Source organism: Dendropsophus ebraccatus, chromosome 2 (assembly GCF_027789765.1).
Source record: "Dendropsophus ebraccatus isolate aDenEbr1 chromosome 2, aDenEbr1.pat, whole genome shotgun sequence".
In the NCBI taxonomy this organism is placed as follows: Eukaryota; Metazoa; Chordata; class Amphibia; order Anura; family Hylidae; genus Dendropsophus; species Dendropsophus ebraccatus.
The window spans coordinates 66,675,825-66,698,757 of NC_091455.1; the positions used below are offsets into that span (position 1 = coordinate 66,675,825).

The following is a 22,933-nucleotide window of genomic DNA, read 5'->3' on the forward strand; positions in this document are numbered from 1 at the left end:
TCCACGTATGTGCCCGTCACCAGTGGGGTCCATATGCTCACTGTACCCCCTTGTTGGATTCCTTATGGGGTGTAGTTTCCATAATGGGGTCACTTGTGGGGGGTTTCTACTGTCCTGGCAGCACAGGAGCTTTTTAATTGCGACATGGCCTCCATCCTCCATTCCAGCCTCTAAATGGCGCTCTGTCCCTTTGGTGGCTTACCCTCTGCCCATATGGCACATTATGTCCCCATGTGGGGTATTTTCGTACTCAGGGGAAATTACCCTACACGTTTTGTGTTCACTTTCTTTTTTAACCCCTTGTGGAAAAGGAAAAAAAATCAAGGCTAGACTAACATATAGTGTAAAAAATGTTTAATTTTTACACTAAATTATTGATCTTGTCTTGATTTTTTCATTTTCACAAGGGGTTAAAAGATAAAAAAAACCCACTAAAATGTGCTTTTTCCCCGCAATTTCCCCTGAGTACGGAAATACCCCACATGTGGACATAAAGCGCCATACGGGTGCAGGGTAAGCCTCCAAAAGGAAGGAGCGCCATTTGGCTTTTGGAGGCTGGATTTGGCTGGAATGGATTTCGAGGGGCCATGTTGCATTCAAAAGGCCCCTGTGTTGCCAAGACCGTTGAACCCCCCCACAAGTGACCCCATTATGGAAACTACACCCCTCAGGGAATGTAACAAGGGGTGTAGTGAGCATATGGACCCCACTGGTGACGGGCACAAATGTGGAACAATATGGCGTGAAAATAAAATATTAAATTTTTTACACTATAATGTTGGTTTAGCCTTAAATTTTTCATTTTCACAAGAGGTTAAAAGAGAAAAAAACACACATAATGTGTAGAGCAATTTCCCCCGAGTCCGTAAATACCCCACATGTGGACATAAAGCGCCATGTGGGTGCAGGGCAAGCCTCCGAAGGGAAGGAGCGCCATTTGGATTTTGGTGGTTGGATTTGGCCAGAATGGATGATAAACGCCATGTCGCATTTACGGAGCCCTCGTGCTGCCAAAACACTGGAAACCCCCCACAAGTGACCCCATTCTGGAAACTACACCCCTCAAGGAATCTAACAAGGGGTGCAGTGAGGATATGAACCCCTTGATGAGGGGCACATTTGTGCCGTGAAAGTGAAAAAATAAAAATTTTCACTTTCACGTCACATTGTTCCACATTTGTGCCCGTCACCAGTGGGGTCCATATCCTCATTGCACCCCTTGTTAGATTCCTTGAGGGGTGTAGTTTCCAGAATGGGGTCACTTGTGGGGGGTTTCCAGTGTTTTGGCAGCACGAGGGCTCTGTAAATGCGACATGACCCTTGAAATCCATTCCAGTAAAATACAGCTTCCAAAAGCCAATTGGCGCTCCTTCCCTTTGGAGGCTCGTCCTGCGCCCGCTTAGCACTTTATGTCCAAATATGGGGTATTTCTGTACTCGGGAGAAACTGCGCTACACGTTTGGTGTTTTTTTTTTCTTTTATCCCCTTTTAAAAATGAAAAATGAAGGCTAGAACAACATTTTAGTGTAAAAAATAAAAAATTTTAAAATTTCTTACACACTTAGCTTTTATTTCTGTGACTCCCCTAAAGGGTTAAAACACTTTCTGGATATGCTTTTGCAGAGTTTGGGGGGTGCAGTTTCTGAAATGGGGTGCTTTGTGGGGCTAACATACAGTCCCCTCAAATACACTTTAAACCTGAACAGGTCCCTAAAAATATCTGATTTTGAAATTTTACTGAAAATTTGGAAAATTGCTGCTAATGTTTTAAGCTTTCTATTGTCTTAAAAAAATGAAATATAGTTTAATAAAAGCTACCAACATGAAGTAGACATGTTGCTAATGCTATTTAATGTATAATTTATGTGGCATAACCATTTTCTGTATAAGCAGAAAGGTTTCAAAGTTGGGAAAAATGCATTTTTTCACAATTTTTCACGCTATTTTGGTGTTTTTCATAAAGATTTGTTATAAGTATCGACTCCATTTTACCAGAAATGTAAAGTACAATATGTCACGAGAAAACAATCTCAGAATCGGCTGGATAGGTAAAAGCATCCCGAAGTTATTAATGAATTAAGTGACACTGGTCATATTCATAAAATTTGTCTCTGTCCTTAAGGCCATTTCAGGCTCTGTCCTTAAGGGGTTAAGGTAGACATTGTAAATATCAATGCACTCCAGAAATTTACACAGGAAACTGGAACAATAAAGCCTTGCGAAAACGGGGTGTGTATTATTGGAAAAAGCTAAAGTTCAGAAAGCAGACTTGGTGGGTTCAAAAGAATTGAGGTGGAGGAAAACCTGGAGCTACTTTGGGGGAAAGAAGAACTTCGGCCACTGAAGGCCTCAGAGATGATTTGTCCAGGTGTTCCCCAAAGAGTCAGCATTGTTACGCAAACCCAAACGCTCTATGTTTGATTCCCTGTGGCTACATAAGTTGGATGCCGCCCTTTCAATAGCAGCACTGGCTGCCTATGATTTAAGCCGAATGGAGCACCAAAATAGCCAAAAAGTTGTCTGTGGCGCAAGCCGTGAAACAAGTAGACTCCAGGGATGAGTCACTAAGGAATTTAGAGGCATGATGACCCGGAAAAGCTGTTTGGCCCAAGAAGAGCATGCCCTGCTAACCCAGGAAAAAGTGAAAGCTGGGTGCAAGGCTGAACCTGGAACCACAAAAAGAGACTACCAGGTCAAGATGGGGAGGCAACATCTGCAAAAGTTGGTACCCTTAAAAAAAAATATGGAAGCCAGAGGATCCACAGACAGAACATTCTGGGCCTGTAAAGTGTCCCACATTGCTTGGATCAGCATTGGCATAGCAGAGGCCAGACGATTTTCCCTTTTTGACACTGGTTCTGAATCAGAAGGTTGCCTCGAGGAGGCGAACTGGACTTGTGGAGAAGCTTTGGAGCGTCTAGCCCATTTGTGCAATGTACCCCTAAGGGGGTGAATTGGAGGGAGACTTTGACATCTTCAAATAAACTCACCCGCTTTAGTGACCTTACACTGAGTGGGATGCCATGATTAACTAACTACAGATGCAGTAGTGGGGGGGGTTAATGGGTGATCAGTGTTAGTAACCAGGGCCTATAACCCAACGGTGCTGTGTCCCCGACTGCAATTCACACCTCTCAGCAAATTTGGCGGATCTGTGTCTGCCGCACTGCAGGCACACAGGTGTAAATCATAATATATCAGGTGTGAGAGGTGGCCACGGAAGCTGGGTGTACACCAAGGAAAAGGCACCGGTTTTTGCACAAACAGCATGGTTTGCACAAAGATCTGCATCTTTATCCTGGTGTATGCCAAGCTTAGTATTGTTAAATTTCCCCCAATTACATGCGTTTATCTCATCAAAGTTATGTTACAAAAAGTCACAGTGTAGCTCAGTTCTTTTGGGTGTGAGTCTGGCAGCCTTTTTTTTTACCTTTAACATGTCCAGGGAAAGCTGATGTGCTGGAGGATACACACATTCTAAAGACAGCAGGAGACAGGCCTGTAAACAAAGAGCACCGAACATTACATGAGACAATTATTCAATAAAGTTTTATTTCTCTCTTTACTACAGCTAAAATAGGCATAAAGGGGGAAAATAATGGATTTTAAGCCAGTGTTTTGATAAAAAAACAAATATTTTTTTTTACATAACAATTTTTTGTAATTATTTTTAAAAGTGGGTAAGGCTTCATTGAAAATAAATAAATAAATCAGGCAGACCACCACAGGCACGATCCTAAACTATAGTTGATTCCAATGCCAGATGGTGCAGATTTCTAAGGTTGCTGCATGGGCAGCCATGGACGCCACTCAATAAATCCAGTGAAGCTGACACAGGTGGGTTTTTACATAAAAATAGTGTATGAAATGCTGTTCTTAGTAAATCCCTAACCACCACCACTGAACCTTATATTTGGTGAAACAGTGAATGTCTGGCTGCTGTGACATGGCTGCAGGAAATAGTTACCCAAAGTCTGGCATGTGTTTAAATCAGACTATGCTTTGTCTCTAAAGGCCCTATTACACGAAATTACACGAAACTTACCAGCCTTACCTTAATCGTTTAGTGTAACAGCGCATGTTGAAAGGCAACAATCAGATGATATGCACAATATCAGCTGATCATGGTCTTTCAGCATCCTGAAAGAGCACAGTTCATGCACCGGCGGTCTGCTGTGTGTCACTCCGTGTAATAAGAGTGGGGGCAGCAAACCACCGCTAACTTCAGCAGGCTGCCTAAACGACCTAAGAATCGTTTGGGCAGCCCGTCCCACTGCTCCATGCTGTCTGCGAGTAAAATGGCACAGGCAGCAAGTGGGGAACTGACAAGCCGGTGCTCACTTCCCCCAGATTATTGTTCCGCATAATGCGGCCTTAAAACTCACAATTTGACTGAAACAGAAAAAAAGTTTCAGACTCTATTTTTTTTTTTTTTACCCAGGAAGAGGACCACTCTTGTATAATAGCTGTGCCTGCTATTGTAGCTGCACGACCATACACCATACCCACAAGATTTGCAATACAGCGGTGTAAAAGTCTCACAGCAGCAGTGATATTACAGTATAAAAAAAATTACATTCTCTCCCCCTAGGATGGCTTAAAACTGACCAAAACTTTTCATACCAGAGGCTTGGAGTCGCTGAGCACATGATACTGCAGGAACTGGTGAAGCATGTAGAAGAGATTGTGCTGCACCAGTGTTTTGATCACCAGTTCATATAGATAGTGCTGAAAATAAACAAAAACAAAACCAGACTGATCACCATCATGGTCTGAAAGATCTGAAAGCCACTAATAAACTAGGAAATAAGGTAATTACCATGCCACATAACACCCCTCACCCCCGTGTGATGATCACTAATGTCACAATACCAGAATACACACACACAATATATAACCAACCATTAACAACCCTGCGTGGAGAGATGCAGCATTCAATAAATCGTGGATGGATAGGTTCCCAGTGCAATCGTTTACGGACACCACAGCTGTGCCAGAGGAATGCAGCAAAGGCCTTTTCTATTAGAAGCAAGTGTTTTTGAAGGGCGCCCAAAGCCTTTAAGTAATGCTACATGCTTACAAGTTTTTAAGCTGGGTTCACTACAAGTGAATTGTATTTTTTTTTCAATGTGATGCATCACTGAAGCAGAAGAAGGGAAAAAAAAAGAACACCTGTACAGGAATCTGGAACTGGTTCAGAGATCGGATGTATTCCATGAGAACAGCTATGATAAACTTGTGCGGAGCCTCCTGACCAAAAAAGAGAAAACCATTAGTCAAGCAAGTGCTTCATATACGTCTATCTTACAAGTATATGAAGCACATCATTACACACATATACGGGATTATTATTATTTATTTTTAGAGGACTAAAGTATATTTGTACATTTTCATCACATGCCGCATAGTCGCAGTCTAGCTCAAATGTTACAGTAGTTTTAGATTTACTCACTTTCAGGTCTGTGAAGACAGATAAAACATGGGTGTACATATCAGACTGATCTATGACTGCTTGTCCTCGTACAGGTCTTTTCACAAGAGCGTTACTTCTCCCCTGACTGCTCTCCACGGCCTGTGACACAGAAGCCAGTAAACATTGCATAAATTACCATAATAGAGAACACTATATAGTAACAACACTAGATTTTCCTTACCAATGTATAGCTGTGCTCAGCCTCAAGATATTTCTTATATTCACAGTTGAGCTTATCGAATACAGTAGCGATGACAGGCAGGGACGCTCTATCCTTCTCAGATAACACTGAAGAACAAAACCCATAAGCAGAAAGCACAACAATGCTGGTGAATCCATCTCGTCACATTTAGAGATGAGCGGCTACTTAGGTACGCTGGAGTGCGATTGTGCTTCATTTCAATACCGGGTTGGATGCAGCACTAGGAAGTCCTGGAGAACATGGATAAACTGTATAGGCCATAGGCTGTATCCATGTTTTCCAGGACTCCCTAGGGCTGCATCCAAAATCTTTAGTCACCGGCATTCAAGTGCCGAACGATTGTTCTCAAGCATGATTAACCCCGTCACATCAATACGTAGATATACGTTCCTACTGCACACACCAAGTGCAGCAGGAACGTACTGTATATGCACGTTCCTGACACTGAAGGGGTTTGATGTGTGCGAGACCGCTGCAGTTAGAGCAGTCCCGCATACATCAGTGTCCTGGGAGCGGAGGGTAATGAGAGGCAGGTGCGATCCCGCAGCTGCGGCTCAATAACCCCTTAAACGCCGCAGTCTATAGTTATCACTGCGTTTAAGGTACTCAGTGACAGAACAAGCATCTGTCACCGAGTGATCGGGACACCTGAAGCCTTTCACCTCCGCCCTGTCAATTCGGCATTCTATGCATAGATCGCCGATAACATTTATCTATGCTACGCTACGGCATAGCATAGATCAGTACATGCAATCTAATGATTGCATGTTTTACTGTGAAAAAAAAAGTGTAAAAAAAAAAAAGTGAAGTTTTTTAAAGTATTAAAGAAACCCTTATACCACCCCCCCACACACACACACACACTAAAAGTTTAATATACCCCCTTGCCCATTATAAAAATAAAAATTTAGAAAAAAAATTAAACAAACATATTATATATCATAGCGTGCGGAATTGTCTGATCTATTAAAGGGGTAGTGCGGCGGTAAAGAATTATTCACAGAATAACACACATTACAAAGTTATACAACTTTGTAATGTATGTTATGTCTGTGAATGGCCCCCTTCCCCGTGTCCCACCACCCCCACCCGTGTACCCGGAAGTGTGGTGCGTAATACATACCTGTCACGTGCCAACTTGTCTCCGATGTCGTCTTCGGACGACCGGGCCGAATCCCTCCGACCGTCCTGAGTGCCGGCCGCCCTCTTCAGCGTCATCAGAAGCTCAGCTGCGATTGGCTGAGCACAGTTATGCTCAGCCAATCGCGGCTGAGCAGCCGATGACGCGCCAGAGGGAGGCCGGCACTCAGGACGGTCGGAGGGATTCGGCCTGGCCGTCCGAAGACGACATCACTGACTGAAGATCGGAGACGAGTCGGCACGTGACAGGTATGTATAGCGCACCACACTTCCGGGTACACGGGTGGGGGTGGGGGGACACGAGGAAGGGGGCCATTCACAGATAACATACATTACAAAGTTGTATAACTTTGTAATGTGTGTTATTCTGTGAATAATTCTTTACCGCCGCACTACCCCTTTAAGATATAACTTCATTGTTCCCGCACGGTGAACAGTGCAAACAAAAAAAAGACACACCAGGATTGCTGATTTTTGTAAAAAATTATAAATAAGAAATTTTTTTTATAAAAAGCGATCAAAATTTTTCTGTTACACCAATATGATATTAGTTAAAACTAGAGATCATGGCACAAAAAATGACACCCCAACCAGTCCTGTAGGTGGGAAAATAAAAACGCTATGGCTCTTAGAAGGCGAGGAGGAACATTGCATTAATTTGACCCGGACTTTTGTGCACCAAAGGGCTCTGTCTTGAAGGGGTTAAGTAGCGCTCATCACTAGTCACAATGAACAGAGGATAGCACTTACTCTGTGAGCACACTGACAAAATAACAGATTTACAGTCTTTGCGCTGAAGCAGAAAATCCATCAGTCGGCCTTTGTCTGTAAGTAAGTGAACTATGGGCTGAAGCTTGATCCGCAAATACCAGAGGTATCCTGTGTATATAAGAGAGATGTTTACACCTGACACTACAAATCTCTACACACCCCCTATAGAACATGCCTTTGCATTACTGAGATGTATGACAATCGGATACGTCATGGCTTCAGCATCTGCCTCTGGCTAAGTATTTCAAGCTGTCAACTTTGTCACTGTTTAAAGCGACTCTGTACCCACAATCTGACCCCCCTCCCCCTAATCACTTGGACCTTCGGATAGCGGCTTTTAATCCAAGATCTGTCCTGCGGTCCATTCGGCAGGTGATGCAGTTATTGTCATTAAAAACAACTTTTAAACTGGCAGCCCTGTGCCAAACGACCGGGGCTTAGTTTGTGTATGCATTAGGCTGGCACAACCTCTCCGTCCCTCCTCCCCACCCTCTTCACCATTTTTCCTATTCCTCTGCAGTGAAAACTACACAGGTGCCTTAACGATCCAGCCCATGTGCCGTCCTCTCACAGCTGACGAATAGGAAGCAATCTGCCTGGAGCATTCCTAATGATGAAGAGGGCGGGGAGGAGGGACATAGAGGGTGTGCCAGCCTAATGCATACACAACACAATATAAGCTACGGCCAAAGGGCATGGGGCTGACAGTTTAAAAGTTGTTTTTTATGACATTAACTGCACCTGCCGAACGAACCCCAGGACAGATCTTGGATTAAAAGCAGCTATCTGAAGGTACACGTGGTTTGGGGGGGGGGGTCAGATTGTGGGTACAGAGTCACTTTAAAAGGAATCTGTCGCTAACCCATAGTAACCTTTTGTTGCAGCAGGATAGCCCTGGCAACACTGATCACTATGTTACCTTTCTTATTTTTATCTGTTTTGCCATTATTGAGAAAACCTAAGTTATTCTGTTCAGTGGGGCATTTCCGTGCCCCTCCTCTATAACCTCCTGCCACCGTATAGAAACATAATTGTCAGCAGAAAAAGAGCACTGGGTCCATCTAGTCTGCCCTTTTAGTATTTCCATTCTTATTATCTTAGGATAGATGTATGTTTAAACAAACAAATATCTATCCTAAGATAATAAGAATGGAAATACTAAAAGGGCAGACTAGATTGACCCAGTGGTCTTTTTCTGCCAACAATCTTCTGTGTATCTGTACAGTAGCAGGAGGGTATAGAGGAGGGGCACAGAAATGCCCCAGTGAACAGAATAACTTAAGTTTTCTCAATAATGGCAAAATAGATAAAATATTAAATGTTTTCTGGCTCTGAGAACCATGTGGGAGAGCAGGATCCCAAGACTGTGTTTGTCTGGTTGTGAACAGGTTGTACAACAACTCTTTAGCAATGTAAAGAATTTCTAAGGACATGTAAAGTCCTACCTTCACTGGCGCTTATGATGATGTCTGGCTGAAAAACAATCCAGGAAGAGGAATCTGTTCCAGTTAAGAAAAATGTTTATTAACAACTTATCCAGATCAATCTACACAGTGCAATAGGCAGAGGTATAACAGGAAGCTCCTGGGTCCCAATGCAAGACCAGTACCCGGGGCCCACACCTGACATATGCCCGAAAGGCCTTAGGGGCCCCCCAGAAACTAGAATCTAGGTGTGAATGCTACCCATGCACCCCCTTAAACTGTACCCCTGGAAGTAGCCATGTTGCTTTGTCGCCGCTTGGGAGTGCCGGATGACTAGTTTTTTGAGTTTCTGTTTCTAGTCCTAAAATTGGGGTTTCTTTTTATGGTATACCTCAAATGATCTCAGGAATACTTGTTATACCTCATAATGTGAATATTTTATCACATGTTTCTAAGTTTGCAATATCTTTATATTACTTAAATCTTTCAATAAAAATTATCAAACAGGAAAGTATGAATAATACTATATGTGTTAGTACATTGAGCTATAACTTCTCTTGTAATACCAAATAGATGTAAAGGATACAGAGTTTACACTGTATAGGGAGCTGTCCGGCCACAGCTGAGGGACCTGCAGGAAGACAATGTGTTAGTGTTAAATGTGTACCTGTAAAGCTGCTCATCTTCAGACAGGGCATGTAGAGATGCCGGTTGGATTGCTAAAGAAGATATATGACACCCACCACGTTCCATGAACAAGTTCAGTGTGGACCTGTATCTCTTCTCATCTCATTATTCCCATAAACTATGGTCTTTAATGATGCCACAATTTGTAAATCCGCCCCGTCTCCCCCAAAGGCAAATGTGTGTCCCACCACAAAACTACATAGATATTTCTCAGCTCTGGTATCAGACATTTGCACCTGCTATGGGTATCTGGTAAGGGTGTATGGAGCGAGCAGGAAGCACCGGCTGATGTAAGGTCACCGTTCCATCAAACTCCCCCCGTAAGCGGATGTCAAAGATTACAGATGTCTGAAAGATATGCAAGGAAGAGAACCCATTACCTCCATGCCAACTTCACCGCTTTGTTTAACCCCCTAAATCCAACCTACCTCTGTATCCTGGTGGTGGACAACAACCAGATTATCAACCACATTTAGAGCAAATTTTCCTGTTCTGTTAAGCTTCAGGATATGCATCTTTTTACATGGACCCTCACTAAGACAGAAGGAACACAAATAGGAACATGAGGCTTTTCATACAGAATGACACAAAGGATGCAACTTGAAAAAGAGGGATAACTGTGCAGCTAAACCTTTGATTGTAAGGAAGTCGACCTCCCATAGGTGGCAGTGTGCAACAAGATAGTGTACACTCCTTCTGGAAATCAGCTACTTTGCCGACACTATTCCCCATGGAGAATTGCACAGCTTGTAAGACTCTATACTAGTTTGGCGGTCTACGTAAGGAAACAATATTCCCATAGTTTCTGCTAACAAACCCTTTCAAAAATACTATTCTGCTACGCGTAAAGAACCAACCTTTTTGGATAACTATCAATCTAATCTCACAGAACTAGGCACACAAAAGATTTCCAGAGGTATTATATAGGAATATACTGGATAAACTTTCTGCAAAACAAGTGTCTAAACATTAAGAAAAGTAGGAGGGGAAATCAGGACCTATAGACATAAAATACTAGAAAGGATCCTAAGCTGGCATTTTGTCTCTGGCTGCAGGAGCCGTCTGTAGCTAGATCACATGAATGCTACACAGCAAAAGAGTCAGTCTTGTGACCGAAGCATAAATTATAACGTCTTTTATTACTGTTTTATGAATTTCATGCTTATGCGGAATACAAACTCCCAGAAAATCATATTGTGTTATTAGAGGTTACTTTCATCCTCTTGATTACTGTATAAGTGTATATACAGATGCAGTAGTTCTGCTCGTTGTTACTAAACCACTTAAAGTGTCACTGTCGTGAATTTTTTTTTTGCAGAAATCAATAGTCCAGGCGATTTTAAGAAACTTTGTAATTGGGTTTATTATCCGAAAAATGCATTTTTATCATGAAAAAGCAGTTTGAAGCTCTCCCCCCTGTCTTCATTGTTCTCCTATGGAGAGAGCTAAAGAAAAGACCAAAACAGGACAACAAAGAGTTAATCTACAAATCCCTCACGGGATATCTCCTGTGACAGTCACCAGTGACCTGTCTGAGCTCGGATTACAGCTGTCACCAAGCTCCGTGCCTGTAATCCTCTGTTATCTGCTTTCTGCTGCCGGCTAACTCCCTCCTTCCTCCTCCCCCCTCCCCTCTCCATAGAGCAGACAGGGGACGACTCCTGCAACAAGTCACAATTTTCAGATTTTTCAGAGTGGATGAAAAAGAGGAAGGAGGGGGGGACCTGGGAAAAGGCTTTTTACATGCAGATAATGGCAGATTTGGCTAATAAACCCAATTACAAAGTTTCTTAAAATCGCCTGGACTATTGATTTCTGCAAAAAAAAAAAAAAATACGACAGTGACTCTTTAACCCTTTGAGGACCAGGCCCAAAATGACCCAGTGGACCGCGCAAATTTTGATCTTAGTGCTTTCGTTTTTCCCTCCTCCCCTTCTAAGAGCTCTAGCACTCTCAGTTTTCTATCTACAAGCCATGTAAGTGCTTGTTTTTTACAGGAATAGTTGTACTTTGTAATGGCGTCATTCATTTTACCATAACATGTATGATGGAATTCCAAATATATTATTTATGAAGATATAAATAGGTGAAATCGTAAGAAAGAATGCAATATGGTAACGTTTGGGGGGTTCCTGTGTCTATGTAATGCACTATATGGTAAAAGCGACATGATACCATTATGCTATAGGTCAGTCCGAACACAACCATATGCAGGTTACACAGATTCTCTAATGTTATATATATTTTTTTTTATGAAATCCTTTTTTTTGGCAATTAAATATTAATAAAATGGGCCTATTGTGACGCTTATAACGGTTTTATTTTTTCACCTACGGGGCTGTATGGGGTGTCATTTTTTCCGCCATGATCTCTAGTTTTTATTAATACCATATTTGTGAAGATCGGACGTTTTGATCACTTTTTATTGATTTTTTTTTAATATATAATGTAACATAAAATCGGTAATCTGCGCACTTTTTCCCCTCTTTTCGTGTACGCCGTTCACCGTTCGCAATGACGCTTGTTATATTTTAATAGATCGGACAATTACATGTTTATCTATTTATTTATTTTTATATGTTTTATTTATATAATGGGAAAGGGGGGTGATTTAGACTTTTATTGGGGGCGGGGTTTTGGGGTAGTGTGTTAGTGTTTTGAACTTTTTTTTTTTTACACTTTTGAAGTCCCTTTGGGGGACTTGTACATACATTAGTTTGATTTATACACTGATGAATGCTATGCCATAGGCATAGCATTGATCAGTGTTATCGGCGCTCTGCTCATTGAGCCTGCCTATGCAGGCTCAGTGTAGCAGATCGCCGATCGGACCGCATGGAGGCAGGTAAGAGACCTCCAGCAGTCCGTTTCAACGATCGGGACCCCCGCAGTCACACTGCGGGGGTCCCGATCGGTAAGTGACAGGGGACTCCCCCTGTCACTTACACTTAAACGCTGCGGTCGCGCCGCGATCGCGGCGTTTAAGGGGTTAATGACACGCGGCAGCGCGATCGCTGCAGCGTGTCATTACCGGTGAGGTCCCGGCTGCTCACTGCAGCCGGCCCCCACCTCCTATGAAGCGCGCTCCGCTCCGGAGCGCGCTTCATAGCGGGAATACCACCCATGACGTAAGGTTACGTCATGGGTCGTCTGGGGACAGACTTCCATGACGTAACCCTACGTCCAGGGTCGTCTAGGGGTTAAGCTCCCATAATGCAGATTGTTGTTACTACACACGATTATGGTACTTTAGCTGATGTAAGGGTTATGCTCCCTAGATGGTAAATCACAGAGAAAGCGCTGTGCAGACACTCAGATGAACGCTTTCAGCCCTGTGAATGCAGCCCAGGTTCAGTACAAGTTATCTTACATTGTCCAGTTGTTCACATGCACTTAACACACTGCAGCTGGCAATTAATGCTAAAGCTTAGCAAAAAATATACATTACCGAGGTAAGTGGTAGAGGACGACCTCAGCTCCTGGGCTACTGGAGGCTTTGGCATGATGTCTTAGAAACAGGACATAAAGCTGTCCATAGCTGAAAATAAAATTTTAAAAATGCAACAAATAATTATGAGCTGTATGTAAACAATACAGCACTTCTCTCCCGGGCATATAACTAAAAACTCCCCTTCTTAGACACACCCTTTAACTGTATATGGCATGAGCATGATGGACTTTTATTACGATGAATTAAACTAACTTTGTAACTAAACACTTTATTAAATTACATGTGTATGTATAAATACACATTTTGTTTTTTTTTTACAGTTTTACACAAGTGAGAGCAGTAACAGACGACCCAGACCCTATGCTGCCATTAGTGGCTGTGTTGGAAACTGCAGGGCTGCTCAAGACCTAGTTGTGGCACAGTTACATATTCCTATTGCTGATGAATGCAAATGAAGCCCATGTCAGGAGCAATGCAGGTGTGGCAGCCTTCCGTTGAGTGGACAGTGAACGTCAGTTATCTCTTCTCGCTTTGCTACATGGTGCCATAGCTGCAGCGATACTGAGAAAGTTTCCCCAAGTATATCTATTCTTACGCTAACATGCATTACAGTAGACATTGGGGAGGCTGCTGCATGCAACTGTGATATATAGCTGTGCCAGGACCAGGGCTTGGGCCACTCTCAATGGGTATACAGTATGTCAACCCTGTAATTCCCAACACAGCCACTGGTGGAAGCCAAGGGGTCTTATTGCTGCCACTCAATGTAAAAAAAATATATATATACACACTGTATAAATAATAATACTATTAAAAGAGGCCACAGTCACATAAACGAAACTAATACCAGACAGTCAGTGCAGACCGGAATTCACATCACTGCGGGCTCCACATGTGCAGGTAACTAAGGGTACTATTACACGGGCTAATGGCGGCCTAATCTACATTGTAAACCTATTATCGGGCCTACTACACAGCCCGATAATCATTAAACAAGGGCGATGTCTGTGCAGCCCTTGACCAAACAGTTAATAAATTACCTGTCGAGGCTCCCAGTCTGACCTCTGCATATTTCCCGGTCCCGCAGCTGCAGCTTCAGAGCGGTCTCTGAACTGACAGGCCGCTCAGTCAATCATTGGTCGTGATCGGGACGCATGCAGAGTGCTGGAGAAGACCAGGAGCCTGAACTGTTTGTTTAATCATCAGCAGTCGCCAGTGCATGTCAGTTACACGTAGTGATGCACGCCTGATGATTTTAGGTCAGGGCCTACTGAAATAATCATCCGATGATCATTTCATCTGCTGATCGTTGTCTCTATTACACAGAGTGATAATTATCGCTTTGTGTAATAGGGCCCTAAGGCTATGCTAATAGCTGAAGGACCAAAAATGGCTGTTCTGTTTTAACACTAAGCTTCACTGAAGCAGGAAAACATCTCAAAATGCCCAGGGAGACCTGTCATTCCCATTTATCACTCACATGGTTGCCATTGCGATATCTCTTTCAGAAATCTTTGCGATCTTGGCTGTAGATGCTGGCAGCTCTATTTCAAATTTTGTCATTTTAGCCATTGTCCCACTCTAAAAAACAAAACATTCTATCTATAGTTACTACATTCAGAGTTCAATATACTTTATTTCATTTTATACATTTCCTAGAGCTCAGATGGCTGGGACCCACAATGGATTAGAAGTATTTATATTTAGCCTCACAACTATGCAACACCCCCTATGGATCATGTATGGATTATGAGTCATGTATGCTGACGCTTATGAAGTGTGCTCATACTTTAAACAAGCCATATACCCATGTGTCCAGTGCATGACCAGGATAGATGTTCATCCTCTGCAGGTAATGGAGTACTGGGCTCCCGAGCCTCAATAAACACACAGCTGCATTGCTGTGTCACTACAGTAATGCAAAAAACTGTTTCAGAGCTCCCATCATCTTAATACATGATGCCTGGATTTTTCATAATCTGTTCCGTTGCACACCTACTGTATATACAAAGGCCTTAAAGGGGTTATCTGGAGAGCAGAAAAGGTCCTACCTCCTCTGCTCCACAGCGCTCCACTTCTTCCCTGTCTATGTCTGCTGACCATGTCTGCTGATAACTGGTAGGACTATTTCTGCTCTCCAGATAACCCCTTTAACACTACAACAGCATCATTCATGGTGATTGTTATAGACAGGGAAAACATATAATACCAAGACCTGGACTCACCCTGAAATGAAATGGCTGCAGCACATTGCAGAGGTTGGCAGTAGATAGCAGGATGACGCAGCTCTCTGGACAGTACATGTACCAGTTCACATTGATACTCTGACTCTTCAAAAGCTTTAGGGACCTCTTCTCAGCCAATACCTGAAACCAGCACAAATCAATAGGGAAGACAAGAACGGTAGACAAGCCAACTACAATGGTTCAGTTCAGTTCACACTACTGTCAAGCCATCCATCAGTGGTAACTACAGCCGTACCTGATAGAACTCAATGCCCTGGTCAGTTATGAATACGATCTCTGTGGAGCTGGTCCAGCAGAATCCCAGAATCCTTGCATTTTTTGTCTTGAGAAAGAAAAGTAAATACATCATTTTGTGGTGTTAGACCAATATCTGATTTAACCCTTTGACTCTTATGTGTTATTATTATTATTTTTAAAGTACCCTTGATTCCAAAGCGCTATACATGCAATAGAGGGTGACAAACAGAACATTACAAAATCAAAACTCATTACATGAATAGGATAAGTTGCAGATTGGTGCATCCATTAGAGGCCACTACGTTATGGGCATATGTCAGGCATTAAAAGCAGGCACAACCTTGCTGATCGGCAGCCGCATACAGCCACATATTGCACAGTGTAAAAGATCCCTAAAGGACCTATTAGATGAGACCACTACAGCCCGATCATTTTAGTAAGTGAGCGCAGATCTGCCAGATCCACGCTCATTTACTGGACCTATTAGACGGCCCAATAATCGAGCAGCCCTTGCCCAAACACCTGATACCTTATACCTCTCCCTGTTCCCTGTCTTCTCTCCTGTGATCTGTAGCTTCCCATTTTGGGCAGCAGCAGCGTCTACTGACAGGAGAGAAGACCAGGAGCGGGGAGAGGTAAGGTATCAGGTGTTTGGGCAATCCTCAGCCTTCTACACGTGTTTGGAAAGTCGTCAGCCGCTATTACACGTAGCAATGCACAGTCTGCTAAACCAACCATCAGCAGATGATCGTTGTCTCTATTACATGGAGCCCGATTTGGCTGATTATCGCTCAGTGTAATAGGGCCCTAAGAGTCATATAATTAATGTTAATTAACTTTATCGGCAAACAGGGTGTCAACTATTTAGAGTGATATACACTGTGTATATGATACTTAATAGTTTATATCCGGTTTACCAATAAAAAGAATGAACACTAATCATACGACTCTCCTCAGCTAAAAGTACTCCTAGAAAGCCAACATTTCATCTGGTTATGACCCTTGATAAGGAAATCCTTTCATGTTTGGGGCAATATACACATGATGAAAGACCGGTATTAATATTAAGGATTTGTACAGGGAAAAAAAATGTATGGCTGGCTTACCTTACATTCCTGGGAATATTCCAGCTGAGAATAATCTTGGATTAAATTAATAAAATCCTGTGAAAGTAAACATAATAAAGCACACTAAATGATTGTCTGGGCAACTGTGCATTTGTCATCTAAAGGGATCAGGAAATAAGCTTCTGCCAGACACTTCTAGCGACTTATCTTATACGTCATACACCTCTGACGTCTGCACATACGTCGTCCACTGATCACAATGTGAGGAGATGTATAGTATGCATTACATACTGTGCGGTGGTTATCCATATAGGAGAGAGCTGTCTGCTACATCGCCTTGTACAATTCCAAAAAAGAATCAACCCAATGGAGGCCAAAAGAGCCCTCTGGGCTATGGCTACTGTCAGCATAAGTGCCAGGAGCAAATACTATGAATATGTCCATAACACATCATCATGTGTACATAGTGGTATTTCTTCTACTAAAATGCAATTTGGCTTTTCTTATCCAGACAAGGTGCCCGGTTAAGTAAGGTAGATGGTGAGCACCAACCATTTTTTCAATCTATAGTTCTCATTGTACAAGCTCACACTTCACAGTATATCAACTACAACTATTCAGTCCCTGAGAGCACATATAGAGTAAATAGACTATCCATTGAGGAATAAGGACCCTGTATACCCAACCCTTATCTTGGGCATCCTGCTTACATGCATGTAACCGAGTAAGCAGCCGTGTCCCCTAAATCTGCTCCTAGGGACCAAAATTATTGCAGGATACAGCTGGACATATGGGGGGACATTTATTAAGTCCCGCGTTTTTTACGCCAGACTTATAAATGTCCCCGCATCTCCGGCGCTACGGAGATTTATGTAGAGGCGGACTGCCTCTACATAAATCCCGTGCGCGTCGGTGCGCACAGCCGAAAACCTACGCCACCTGAAAGGTGAGTAGGTTTTCGGCGTATCTTTTAGTGTGAAAAATGATAAATCGCGCGGACTCTGAGTCCGCGCCCCCCGTACCGCCCCCTCCACACACCCCCGGCGTACTCGGTGGAAAGGGGCGATTTGCGAATATTTTATTCGCAAATGGCCTTTTTGCGAATAAAATATTCGCAAATCGCCCCTTTCCGCAAAAAAGTACGCAGTTTTCCCTTGATACATGTCCCCATAGAGTCCATATAACCACCATCTAGCTCTATAAGGGTTATAAACTAGAACAGGATGTTGTTATAATATTACTATGTCTGATAAATTACTCACCACAGTCTTATTGGTCCTTTGTACGGCCAGAATTTTGTTTCCCAGAGAGAATTTAATGCACTTTACTTCCCCCTTATCTTCCATCCTATAGAGAACACAACAAGTGATAACTCTGAAATACAAGTAAGCTGTATAGAAGCGTGTATATGCACACATTTATACTATGTTTATAGCCACGTCTTGAGGTTTGCAACCTGTGCAAAAAGTATGTTGACATATACTGTGATGTGTTGCTGATGGTCCCATTGAGTGTAATGAACTGAATGTAGTCTAGGAGTGGCCCCTTTTATTCCATTTCCTAACATATACGGTTTCTGTGCAGGACTTGTGGGGGAAACACTGGAAATTTGTGGCGGAAGACGTAAGATGAATGGTCCCTATTCATCACAGCATAAACCACTATGCTGCACTGTACTCTGTAGTCTCAGAACAAGAGATCTGTGAGGCAAGACTAAACTGGACTAGTGGCCAGTATTTAAAGGGGTACTCCTGACAAGCTTATTTTTGTATACACCACTGCCTCACGGCACGGCTGCATTCCAACTTCGCCATTCTGTGCCATGACATCTGCTGCAGTGGGCGTCTCTTGTTTCTAGGCAGTGCCACCCTCCTCTTCAGATACATTGCTGTGCCATACTCTTGCTATAATGTACTCACCCCCCTCACTTCCGCGCTGCAATAACTTTCCACAGTTTTGTTTTATGTACCGTAGCACACTGTAACAATGAACCAACAAATTAACTCAATGACAACAAATTCTTCAAGGCAACGTTACCTGAAGGAGATGGGAATTCTGTCTTCTGGCCCCTTAACCACAACCCCTGTGGCTCCACCAGAGCGTACAGCAAACACCTGCAAGAGAACAGTCCTGTTATATAAAATATATCTGGTGGCCATCACACCTATGTGATGTCACAGGGCAATAGAGAGCGACAATTTTATGGAAGAGGTTTATTGACACTATGGAACATCTGATACTGTTAGCAGGGATATTCTGGTATTCTGGATATTCTGGGGGACACTGTCAGCCATTATATGTGTATGTTATTTGTAGAACAGCAATGTATGTACAGTATGGAGTGTTATTAGTCACTGTCGTTTTAATTTTTTTTTTTTGCAGAAATCAATAGTACAGGCGATTTTAAGAAACGTAATTGGGTTTATTAGCCGAAAAATAAATTTTTATTATGAAAAAGCAGTTTGAAGCTCTCCCTCCTATCTCCATGGTTCTCTTATGGAGAGGGGAGGGATGGAGAGAGATGAGGCACCAAAACAGGAGAACAAGGAGTTAATTTACAGCTACATCACCGGGCTATCTCCTATGAAGTCAGCAATGACCTCTCTGACCTCTGAATATCGGCTTTCACACAGGTCCCGCTATGTAATGCTTTGTTCTCTGCTGGCGACTAATCTCCCTCCACCCCCCTCCCCTAGAGATTTCCTGATAATGAGCAGTGAATGATACAGAGGAGGGAGGGGGGACCTGGGAAAATGGCATATTTGCCTAATAAACCCAATTACAAAGTTTCTTAAAATCGCCTGGACTATTAATCTCTGCAAAAAAAAATACAACAGTGACACTTAAAAGAGAATGTACCATCAGGTAACTCTCTTTAAAAATCACACATGAATCAAACAGCGGGAGCACGTCATGGAGGGGCGGAGGTTTCCTCCCACTGGGCGCCCTGAAGCACTGGGCGCAGGGGATGAAGCACTCCCTCCAGTGCTTCATCCCCAGCCCGGTAACCATGAATAGAACAGCACTGTACGCGGGAACCGGCCGTGGTTCAAAAAAAGGTCCACGGCACCGGCTTCCCCGTGCCGGCACCATTCGATTCATGTGTAATTTTTAACAGTGTACCTGATGGTACATTCTGTTTAAGGTGCACGGTACGGCGGCACGAGTGCTATACGCGGTACGGCGGCGCCAGTGCTATACGCGGTACGGAGGCGCCAGTGTTATACGCGGTACGGAGGCGCCAGTGCTATACGCGGTACGGAGGCACCAGTGCTATACGCGGTACAGAGGCGCCAGTGCTATACGCGGTACGGTGGCGCCAGTGCCATACGCGGTACGGCGGCGCCAGTGCCATACGCGGTACGGAGGCGCCAGTGCCATACGCGGTACGGCGGCGCCTTTGCCATACGCGGTACGGAGGCGCCAGTGCCATACGCGGTACGGAGGCGCCAGTGCTATACGCGGTACGGAGGCGCCAGTGCTATACGCGGTACGGAGGCGCCTTTGCTATACGCGGTACGGAGGCGCCAGTGCTATACGCGGTACGGAGGCGCCAGTGCTATACGCGGTACGGAGGCGCCAGTGCTATACGCGGTACGGAGGCGCCAGTGCTATACGCGGTACAGAGACGCCAGTGCTATACGCGGTACGGCGGCGCCAGTGCTATACGCGGTACCGAGGCGCCAGTGCTATACGCGGTACCGAGGCGCCAGTGCTATACGCGGTACCGAGGCGCCAGTGCTATACGCGGTACCGAGGCGCCAGTGCTATACGCGGTACACACACAGTACACCACTGCATCTATTTGCACACACCCATAGACATGCTGGGGGAGGGGGGGGTCCCACATGAGAGTAACACTTGTTTGTCAGCTGCCTAGCCCAGTGAGCTCTCCATCTATACTGGGCAATGACTGGTGGCTAATGGCCAGGCCACAAGTGACCAGAGCAGAAGTCATGTATATGACGTCATCACTGTCAGCCCATGCTTAGTGAGATCTCCCTTTAACATCAGTGACACTAATAGGACACTGTATGACACTCTTCTATGTCATTTGGGGACGCACAGTGCGGCAATTAGAATGTCACCTGTTTATTGGCCTCATCGAAGAAGACGCTGTTCACATTGGTGGCTTTTTCAAACAGGACCGGCCTGTCACTGAGCTCCAGGTAGAAGTCGTCGCTGTCCATGGCGGAGGGATAGCGGGGGAAGAGGAGAAGCACAGAGCCCAGCACTACAGAGACAGACTCCGCCCCTCCCACTACAGGAACCCCGCTGAGGGAGCATCACATGACCGGCCTCACCATGCGTATCACATGACTGCACAGAGGCGGAGCTTCCTGCGTGTCACATGACTGCACAGAGGAGGAGCTTCCTGCGTGTCACGTGACTGCACCAGTAAAGCTCCTGTTCTTGTGTTCGGGATAGTCTATTGCTTTGTCTCGTTTTTAACCCTATATTATCCTGTAGCAGCGCTGTCCCATAGTTTTAAACACCAATATTTTAGAGGACAGGTGTCCGAATTGTGGCCCCCCAGCTGTTACACAACTACAATTCCCATCATGCTAAAGCTTTGGCTGTGACATTTTGCTCTGGTTGCTGCATCCTAGTGAATAAAAGTGACTGCAGTCAGGTTGCCATTACCCGCTGGTCACCCCACCGTGTGATATTACCCTTAAGGGGGGGGCATACTAAAACATAATTTCCAATAGGAAGAAATGTAAAATAAAGATTTAGAGTTTTATAAAGTTCAAACCACGCGGCGAACGGCGTAAACAAAAAGAGGGAAAAATGCCAGAATTGCAGATTTATAAAAAAAAATTCATAAAAAGTGATCAAAACATCCTATCTACACACATATGGTATTAATAAAAACTATATGCTGTTACTTGCAGATGGATTGTGAATAAATCTACATTTTTGGAGTGCTGCTACATTATGGACATATATTAATAAAAACTAGAGATCGTGGCGCAAAAAATGACACCCCATACAGCCCCGTAGGTGAAAAATGAAAACCGTTATAGGAGTCACAATAAGCCCATTTTATTAATAATTAATTGCAAAAAAAAAAAAAGATTTAGGGTAAATTCACATAGACGGATCTGCAGCGAATTTTACGAAAACCACTGCGGATCCTATGCCAATGACTTTCAATGAGGATACATACTCACAGCGGGATTTACATCCCGCTGGGAGTGTGTAAGTGACAGTGCCATTAACCCCCTTTACCTCCCTCCCACTCCGGCCTGCTTCGGGGGCTCCCGACGTCTTCACGTCCCGTTGAGCCAATCAGTGGCTGCAGTGGGGCAGCGCACTGATTGGCTGAGCGAGACGTCAAGCCGAGAACCGCAGAAGCAGGCCGGAGCCGGGAGTAGGCAAAGTATGCTCCGGCGGGGGGGTTAATGGCACTGTCACTTACACACTCCCAGCGGGATGTAAATCCCGCTGTGAGTATGTATCCTCATAGAAAGCTATTGGCATAGGATCCGCAGCGGATTTCGCTACGAATTTGCAGCGTAAAATCCACTGTGGATCCGTACGAGTGAATTTACCCTTAAAAGAAAAAAAATACAAGCCCTCACATGGTTCTGTAGATAGAATACTGAAAGTGCAAGAGCTCTAAGAAGGAGGGAAGGAAAAAATGAAAACGCAAAAATGACTGGCGTGATTGGCGTGGTCCTTTGGGGCATTTTTGTCCGGGTCTTTAAGGGGTTAAAAAATTCTTTCAAAATTTCATAATTGTATTTTCATATTTAGAAATGTTTCTCTTTAATATATTTTATGTTCTATCAATCTAAAGACCTTATTTATTAAAACCAGAAAAACACTTTCTCCTATACATTTTGTTAGAAAGGGTGAAGCATTTCCTCCATTAATCAGTAATAAAGCACTGGCCCTAATAGGTAAGGGTGGTCGGGGAAAAAGTTGGTGGTCACTATTTGGCAGTTTGTTTCTGACCTGGAAGAGTCCATTATGTGTGTGTGTGTGTGGGGGGGGGGGGATCTGTGCTGTTCTCTTCCTGGATGCTGGATGACTGTATATGAGCAGCAGTGTAATATGAAGATATTCTGTGTAATATAGAGGAGGAGGGGAAACCATAAGTTGTGTAGCAGTAAACTCTGTCCTCAAGGTGGTGTTTTTCTCTGGGAGAAAATTATGTGTTTTTCTTCAGCGTGCTATGGCTGCAGCTGTGTGTGTGTGTGTGTGTACTATGGCTGCAGCAGGTTGTGTG

General features: G+C 43.8%; 1 protein-coding gene across 2 annotated transcripts in view; it reads right to left on the reverse strand.

Moving 5' to 3' along the window:
- Window positions 1-21,009, reverse strand: part of RMC1 (regulator of MON1-CCZ1) — a 29,079-nt gene extending 8,070 nt beyond the window's left edge. For both annotated transcript variants that reach the window (XR_011361652.1, XM_069957695.1), the window contains exons 1-18: window positions 20,787-21,009; window positions 18,736-18,812; window positions 17,961-18,045; window positions 16,738-16,794; window positions 15,630-15,716; window positions 15,374-15,514; window positions 14,629-14,729; window positions 13,146-13,235; window positions 10,126-10,231; window positions 9,934-10,045; window positions 9,597-9,641; window positions 9,032-9,085; window positions 7,566-7,694; window positions 5,655-5,761; window positions 5,453-5,572; window positions 5,173-5,250; window positions 4,624-4,728; window positions 3,431-3,499 (exon numbers count right to left, since the gene is read on the reverse strand). Coding sequence is in view for 1 of the 2 variants with exons in the window: in XM_069957695.1 (XP_069813796.1) it covers window positions 3,431-3,499; window positions 4,624-4,728; window positions 5,173-5,250; window positions 5,453-5,572; window positions 5,655-5,761; window positions 7,566-7,694; window positions 9,032-9,085; window positions 9,597-9,641; window positions 9,934-10,045; window positions 10,126-10,231; window positions 13,146-13,235; window positions 14,629-14,729; window positions 15,374-15,514; window positions 15,630-15,716; window positions 16,738-16,794; window positions 17,961-18,045; window positions 18,736-18,812; window positions 20,787-20,888 (1,665 nt within the window). In the remaining variant the exon portion in view is untranslated. The remainder of the gene's footprint in view (window positions 1-3,430; window positions 3,500-4,623; window positions 4,729-5,172; window positions 5,251-5,452; window positions 5,573-5,654; window positions 5,762-7,565; window positions 7,695-9,031; window positions 9,086-9,596; window positions 9,642-9,933; window positions 10,046-10,125; window positions 10,232-13,145; window positions 13,236-14,628; window positions 14,730-15,373; window positions 15,515-15,629; window positions 15,717-16,737; window positions 16,795-17,960; window positions 18,046-18,735; window positions 18,813-20,786) is intronic.
- Between the last annotated feature and the right edge of the window lie 1,924 nt (window positions 21,010-22,933).